At 30.9% G+C, this 8,773-nt stretch overlaps 1 protein-coding gene across 1 annotated transcript; it reads left to right on the top strand.

Annotated features, from left to right (window-relative positions):
* Positions 1 to 285: 285 nt before the first annotated feature.
* LOC137832659 (mitogen-activated protein kinase kinase kinase 18-like) lies at positions 286 to 1,620 on the top strand. The gene has a single exon (XM_068640956.1). It carries the CDS (start codon positions 382 to 384, stop codon positions 1,444 to 1,446), a length of 1,065 nt encoding a protein of 354 aa, XP_068497057.1. The 5' UTR covers positions 286 to 381; the 3' UTR covers positions 1,447 to 1,620.
* Positions 1,621 to 8,773: the final 7,153 nt, after the last annotated feature.

Consider the following 8,773-nt stretch of genomic DNA (forward strand, 5'->3'; position numbering starts at 1 on the left):
AATCTACCCTTGATTGCCCCCCATCTACCTCATCCAAACTCTTAACCTCTTAATGTGCACCAATCTAAACCCTTTCCCTAATTACACACACTTAACATCCAATCAAAACTAAACTTCACTTCCACGTGTCCTTTGCCGACTAATAGCCTCACCCATCAAAATTAGGCCACGTTGACGACTCTAGAGAGAGATTAAAGGATAGAGAGTGTGTGCCAACCAAATTAAGTAGCCAACCAATAAAAACAACCTTTTATAAAAACTTATACTCAAAACTGTCCTCATTCAATTACACACGCACACACACATATATATAACTTCACAATCACCAAACTCAAACTCCTCACAAAACCCTTCACCTTTTTCTTTCCAAATAAACATAACATGGAGTGGCAAAGAGGCCACATCATAGGCCGGGGCTCGTCAGCCACCGTCTCCACCGCCACGTGCTGCGCCGGTGGTGGTGTCTTTGCCGTCAAGTCAGCCGAGCTGTCTCAATCAGAGTCTTTGAAAAGGGAGCAAACAATTTTGTCCTCTCTAAGTAGTCCTTATGTGGTTGCATACAAAGGGTGTGACATTACCATGGACAGCAACAAGCTCTTGTTCAACCTCTTCATGGAGTACATGCCTTTTGGCACGGTTGCTCAGGCCACTCGCCGCCACGGTGGCCGGCTGGAGGAGGCGGCTATGGCACGCTACACGAGGCAAATCGTTCAGGGGCTAGAGTACTTGCATTCAAAAGAATTGGTGCATTGTGACATCAAGGGTGCTAATATCTTGATTGGTGAAGATGGGGTGAAAATTGGAGACTTGGGGTTCGCCAAGAGTGTGGTGGATTCCGCGGTGGTGATCGGCGGCACACCGATGTTCATGGCGCCGGAGGTGGCGCGTGGGGAGGAGCAAGGGTGTGCTAGTGACATTTGGTCACTTGGGTGCACTGTGGTTGAAATGGCCACTGGCGGTGTACCATGGCCAAGTGTGGAAGACCCTTTTTCGGTGCTTTATCATATTGCATATTCTAGTGAAGTGCCTGAGATTCCTTGTTTTCTATCTGAGGAAGCAAGGGATTTTCTGGGGAAGTGCTTGAGGAGGAATCCACAAGAGAGGTGGAAGGCTAGTGAACTTTTGAAGCATCCATTTATTGGGAAATTATGTTCCAACAATAAGGAAGTTTTGGAATCTAATTCAAGTTCCCCAACTAGTGTTCTTGAGCAAGGGTATTGGGGCTCTGTGGAAGACTCAGAAAGTGTTGGCAATTTGATTCGCAAGACACAAAAATTTGAACTTTTGGCTGCTGGGAGGGTCAGAATGTTGGCTCTGTCTTCTGGGGTAGCCTGTTGGGCACAACATGATGATGAAAACTGGATCACAGCCAGAGGGAATGGTGGGAAAGGTTTTGGCAATTGTGGGTCAGGGACAGCCTCTGCTAGTCATGGGTTGTCTCTCTAGGAATGGTGAAAAGCAATGTCAGTGGTAGAAATTAGTGGACATTCTTGTCAGGATCACAAATGTAGAGTGCTAGTGTTGTAGTTAGTGATCTCATTTTTGACCCAGGCATTGCTAAGATGCTATTCCCTTAACATTAGATTCTTGTTTATAATTCAATCATTCAATATTTCATTCTCCCCTGTTCTCTCATTAACTTCAAACAACAAAAAACTAATATTTCTGTATATTACTCGCACCTTTTTTTCTACTAATTACTCATTTTATTATATTTGGTCTAATGTGAACAATTGGTCGTAGCAGCCTAGACCAAAAAGTCTAAATTCAATTTAGGCAATAAGGTTTAAAACAAGTAAAAGTCTGGTCTTTCAGATTTTTTTTACATGTTTTTTACTCTGTTCAGACCATGATTAGTTCAAATTAAAAACATCAAATTTAATTTAGACTCAAACTTTAAAAAATCATACTATAATTTATTGGGAGAATTGGGTTAAATTGAGTAATTTTCTGACCTCTAAGTACTTATTGTATTTATGTTTGGTGTATTGAATGTACCAGGTTTAATTAAACTTCTGTTATCGCTTTATAAACATAAATCATTCTCATTTTATTATGTGCGATAAGGTATAATAGGGGCTATCCTTACATATGCGTTTCAATTTTCTGAGGTGTACCTATATTAAGAGAAATTTCATAGATACTAATTTAAAAACGTTTTTCACGTGAGAACAAAAATGAATATACTCGTGGAGAATAAAGGTTTAGATATATATAACAATGGAGCTTCGTCCGTAACATTTCCGGACTTAACACTATAGATATTTTTGGATTTATCTGTGTATCTTCCTAGAGGCACCCCAAGAGAATATAGTAGTAACTTTTTTTGAAAGGTAACAACATGAAAAATGGGACTTGGTAGTACGATAAGATCCTTTGAAAATCGAACTTTGTTGATTTGGTGGAAAAAAAAACCAATTTTAAGTGAGAAAAAACAAGGTAGGGAAAGAGAACAAGGAGGCATGGCTGGTCCCAATCTGTTTTTTCTGGTACGTCTGAAAGAAGAAACAAAAACAAAGCAAGAGTAGCAATTTCCTAAGGACACCTAACCGACCCCATCATATCATACTCAACTTGGCTTCAACCAATCTTCTATTATTTGAGATTGTTGATTCCAATGGACATGAGCATAGGGAACCATTATGGCCACCCTTTGGAGCAATGTCTCTCATTGTCCTTGGTTGGTGCCTTTGCTTTGTCTTTTTTTAACCTTTTTAAGGATTCATATATTGGTAGGTTAGAGATTAAATTCTGTTAGTTAGCAGGTAAATCCCACTCTCCTACACCAAATCAATTTAGCTTTAAACAAACGTTGTGTGCATCATCCTAGGACTCTCAACACAACTTTTTATTTTAAGTATATATTTGTTTTAATTTTATTGTATCGTGGTTTCATTTTATGATGCAATTTAATGCTCAAATTGCAGTAATTCTTAAAGTTAGAAGTTCGATAATATCTTGTAAAACGGGAAATGTCACTTCCATTTTTATTGAAGTTTAATTATATGATTTTTATACAATCACATTACATATATATTTTAATGATAAAATATTAAAAAATTAAATATGTTTTTAGTTTTTACAAAATTAATTTTTTTTCTTTATATATAGTAAACCAAATTATTAAAATGAATTTTTCTATTTTCTTGATGTAATAAAAAATATATTTTTAATATAAATTATATAATTATAATTTTATAATATTAAGAGAAGTTATCATGAAATATTTTAATATTTTAATTTATATTAAAATCTAACAATTATTTTCGTATTAGAAGTATTTAGAATGCTTACAATTTGGATTAAGAACAATTTTGCCAAAAAATATATTTAATCCAATATTAAACTATAAAATTTATCAAAATTTCAAAATGAAATAGTAATACACGTGTTAAGTGTGTGATTATAGTAATGTGGATACCGTCAAATCATTAGGATTCTTTATTGATGAATATCACAACACAAAAAGTTAGAAAGTTGAATATTTTAATATTAGAAATTGTCATTAAAGTATTACATTAGTAAGGTTAATAACAAACTTGTTATTACGAAGTGGACTTTAAGCCTAACTCAACTCATAAAACCCGTTCATAGAGTTGAGGTTTGCACCCATTTATATACTATGAAAGGCTCTCATTTCTATTCGATGTGGGATCTCCAACACCCCCCCCCCTCACGCTGAGAGTGATAGATAGAAGCTCGTGCGTGAGACTATATATTTTGGATGGTCCGATAGCGGCCCGATAGCGGGTGGCACGATAGGCCCAACAAACACTCGCTAGGATAAACTCGAAATTACTCTGATACCATATTACGAAAGAGTGGACTTTAAGCCTAACCAACCCCATACTTATATACAATGAAAGGCTCTAATCTCTAGTCGATGTGGGATCTCCAACACACCCCCCTCACGCCGAGACTGCTAACTCGTGCGTGAGACTATATATTATGGGTGGTCCGATAGCGGCCCGATAGCGGGTGGCATATATTACGAAGTGGACTTTAAGCCTAACTCAACCCCATAAAACCGGCTCATGAGATTGAGGTTTGCACCCACTTATATACAATGAAAGGCCCTAATCTCTAGTCGATGTGGGATCTCTAACACACCCCCTCACGCCGAGACTGCTAACTCGTGCGTGGGACTATATATTATGGGTGGTCCGATAGCGGCCCGATAGCGGCCCGATAGCGGCCCGATAGCGGGTGGCACGATAGGCCCAACAAATACTCGCTAGGATAGGCTCGAAAATGGCTCTGATACCATATTACGAAGTGGACTTTAAGCCTAACTCAACCCCATTGAGCCGGTTTTATGGGGTTGAGTTAGGCTTAAAGTCCACTTCGTAATAGTTGTTATATTTAATTTAACTAGGTATGAAATACTTAAACACGCTTTACAAAATACAAACTTTTATTATATGTTGTAACATATGATAATATGATATTGTGGATTGCGAAAAATAAGTGGAACTTTCAGCTTTTCACATTTAGTATCAATGGAACAAATAAAAGGAGAACATAAAAGAAAATAAATATATATAAAAATAGTAACAATATAAGTTATTTGATTGAAAAAAAATAGATGAGAAAGAGAATGAAAATAGATATTTTTTATTGAATAAAAGTAAAAAAAAAATATTATATTATTTAATTGTTTTTACTATTATTAATATTTTCTACTGTCAATAACATTTTTATTATTGTCAATATTGATTTATTTATTAATTATTAGTATTACTATTATTATTAAATTTAGTATTATTATTATTAATAATATAGAAGACTGATATTTTATAACAAAAAAAAAACAAATAAAAATACTACCTACCTAATATGTTCATCTTTTTCTACTCTCAATTAGAATCTATTTTGACGAACTTGTTCATAAGTTCTTTAAGAAGAAAAAAGATAAATAAAATAAAGTTAATAATTTTTATAAGTTAAAGTTGAATTATGTACAAACAAATTTAATGAATTTGTTTCGTATAATTACGTAATATAACGATGTTCTTACGCTCACGTTAGTAGAAAAATAAGAAAACATTCAATTTAGTAAAAGAATAAAAAAATAATACGTATAATTTAAAGTATTTGAGAAAGTATAATAAGTTAACATGAATTTTTCTTATAGTGAAGATATTATTATACAGGAAGGCTTAATTGTTAATTATAAATAATGATATAATAGTTATTATTTATTAAGGATGTTGTAACTTATAATTTATAGGAGATATATTAGAAGATAGTTAAGTTGTTAGACTTTATCTTTTTTTTTTAATTAAAAAAATTATTAACAATAATTAGTTTATAAGATATCTATGTTATATTCCAACTATATCATATATATACCTATATATGCAAGCTCAAAACTTAGAATTTGAACAAAATTTTGTTAAGTATGTAGATTATTTGTTTGAACCTTAAATGAATTTTTTTAAGAAGCTTTTAAACGATTTAATATAACTTACTCACATACTCAAGTTTTTTTAAAGTGAATTATATACTAATTATTATAATAATATTGAAGTGTTTTTCTTGAACTTATTTTTGTTAATAATAGAAAATTAGGGATCATGTAATTTTGAAACTTGATTTTCTTTTTTTAAATATCATATCAACTTTGATATTGTCGATTTAAACTGATCTTTTTTTGAAAAAAAGTGAATCCAATAAGAGTTTTTAGTTTTCGGGGCTTAAAACTGTTTGTTTGAAAAAGATATTTTTTAATTATTAATTTTTTTTTTATATTTTTAGAAACTAAGAGTTGGTGACTGTATAAAATAAAAAGGGGTGACAGATACCAAAAGTGCTGGGCCAGCTGAATGGGCTTAGGCTTCAAAAAAAGATTGTGGTGCCCATATGAAAAGCATGAGTGGCGAATAGTAAAATCAGGGCAGCAGAATGGGCCAGGCTTTTGAAAACACAGTGCAGATATAAGAAACATGGTGCAAATAGTGAAATTGTTGGAGAGAAGATATTAATATGAGGAGTCCAAAAAGCAACCGATGCATGGGAGAATAAAAAAAACATGGCCTTTGTTTTGCTCTCTCTTTTAGGTGAATTTGCCAAATCACATCCAACGGTCTCTCCTCCCTTTTATGTAAGGAAAACTCCACTATCTCCTTCAATTTCAACTCGTGGGCCCCATGTACTTTTACAGATTGGCACCAATTGGCATGCAAACAACCTTTGTAGGTGAATTAGTTGCAGCGGAAAAAGGCAGAGAACAAACAAAAGCAACGCTCAATGAAGAACATACCAAAACGTGGTGCCAAACGAAAACCTCCCGCGAATAAAATCTTTTCAAACTTTCTCGGCCGTGAATCAATCAGTAGAGGTGATAAAAAAAAAAAATAGAAAGTGAGAGTGAGTGTACGTAGAGTGAGAAAAGTGAGAGAAGAAGAGTGAGGGAGGTGCGAAAGGTAATAGTTTGGTGTGTAAATGAAATCGAGGGTGTGGAGAGGAAACGTGAGGTGTGTTTCTTTCTATTTTTCTTTTATGCTTTTTTTATTTCTTTTTTTACCATTTTTTTTATTTTTAGAAATACGGAAATTTTTATTATATAAAGATTTTATTTTTTTCTTTCTTTATTTTTTTATTTAAAAGGTTTTTCTTATTTTTTTTTCAAATTATTCTAACGCAAATTTTATTTACCTGAACGAAATAATTTTATTTGTCACTCTTTTGTATATTTTTGCACCCACCAGTTTTGTGTCTTAGATAATTTTCGGGTCACTTTGGTAGACTTATTTTTCTGCTATTTGTCACTATTTTTTTTTACAATCACCAATTTTAAAGGTAAAATACAAATATTTTAAATAAGAATATAATTTTAAAATTTGATTTTAGACATCCGCATGACCGCACACGTCATCTGATATCTCATAATTCGGGTAGGTATTTGTATGATCGTATGCAAAAAAAAAATGTTTTTCAAATGATATTTGATTTTCTGTATGAACAAAAATACGTAAAACAAGGTTTATTATTGTTGGGTTATTTTTTCAAAAGTTCAGTTGACACTAACACAACTCTTTTCAGATAGTTTAACTTTTAAAATTACGTAAACCCTAATTTTTTTTCTTTAAGACGGAAATATGTAGAATCAAAATTTATCTTTATTGGATCCCAAATATTTTTTTAAAATATTTTCTTTTTACTTTTAAAGATATTTTCTTTTTCTATTTTTAGAAAAAAAATAAACATTCTGAAAAATTATAATCATTTCACATATTAAATTAAAGTTTACCATATTCAGACGAGCTTTGTAGGATACTTTCCCTACACGTCTCAGACCCCAAATCCGGGTAGATCATCTTTTTGGATTTTAATAGTTTTTTACAATAAATAACTCAATTTTATGTATAAATAATTTATATATAAAATATATATGTAAGTCTTAATTTATTTACAAATTTAAATTCATAGGTAATTCTCAACCTGTAAGTATCAAATTTCTCGAAATAGTTTTATTAAAACGAGTGAATTGATTTCTTTAAGTCCGAGTTGGAATTAAAAAAAATTATTGAAGTAAACTTTTTTTAATGTCAACCCTGTGATCTTCATGGAAGATCATTTTGAAACTGTTGCATCATTGAGGCCACCACAGTTCATCCTCAAATAAGTCAATGGTTGTGTAACATTCTAGAAATTTTAATTCAATAAATAAATAATTATAATTCTTTACTACATATGTTAACACAAATATCGAGTTAGTTTATTTATTATAATAATTTGTGATAACTATTTTGTAAAATATTTAGGACTTAAGAGAAATGGTAATGAACATAGAAAATTAATTAATACTAAAATTAAATTAAAACAAAATGTGCCAAAGAAAATTTGTGAACTGAAATCTTCAACTAGCTTGAAAAAAAATGGATCAAATTTGGTTCAACAAAACATTTTGTCATTCATTCCATTTGTCTCATCCCATTCCACTTGTATCCTTCATAAATTTTTTATACCAACAAAATTACCTTTATTTAATATATTAATATAAAATTGTAATATTGTATACTAAGAAAGTAATGTTTACTACTAAACGAAAGTTATTATATAAAATTCATTAAAAAAAATAATTAAATAAAAATTAAATTTAGATAAAAAAATAGTTAATAATGAATAAATTAGATATTACTTTTAAATTATTTATATCCAAGTGATTTTTATTATTAATAAAAATTTATAAAATAATTTTTAAATTAACTACCAAGAGTTTAACTACTAATATTTTAGATTCTAAATTAGTCTCTAAAATAGTAAGACTAATAAAGACTAATTTAGAATTTAAAATAGTAACTAAAACCTTAATAACTAATGGTTAAATATCAATTTAAAATTTATTTTATAAATTTTTATTAATAATATAAATTATTTTAGATATTTAATAATTTTTTTAGTATATAAAATAATCTCTATTCTAATTAAATAGTGATTAATTATTTTGATATATAAAATTAATTTTTATTTAATATTTTTTTATAGTGACATCAATTTAAGTTAGATTCCAATTCTGTAATTTCCCTTTTCAAGTGTTATGATATGATGTAGGAGATGACAAGTTTTGGTTTTGAAATGATTATATGCTATTCAATTTGCATGTTTGCGTTGACTTAGAGGATAACAAAATCTGGAAATTTGATTACATGTGTTAAATCATGAGTTTCTTTTGGGAACAAAGACACAAATACGAGATGTGATTTTCGCATGTTGTCACTAGACATATTCGACCTGACATGCCAAATTAAATTAGTTAAACCAATAAATG

Source organism: Phaseolus vulgaris, chromosome 11 (genome assembly GCF_000499845.2).
Source record: "Phaseolus vulgaris cultivar G19833 chromosome 11, P. vulgaris v2.0, whole genome shotgun sequence".
Taxonomy (NCBI): Eukaryota; Viridiplantae; Streptophyta; class Magnoliopsida; order Fabales; family Fabaceae; genus Phaseolus; species Phaseolus vulgaris.

What these genes read in the sequence shown, in the direction of transcription:
- LOC137832659 (XM_068640956.1), top strand. Translation starts at nt 382, where the DNA reads ATGGAGTGGCAAAGAGGCCACATCATAGGCCGGGGCTCGTCAGCCACC.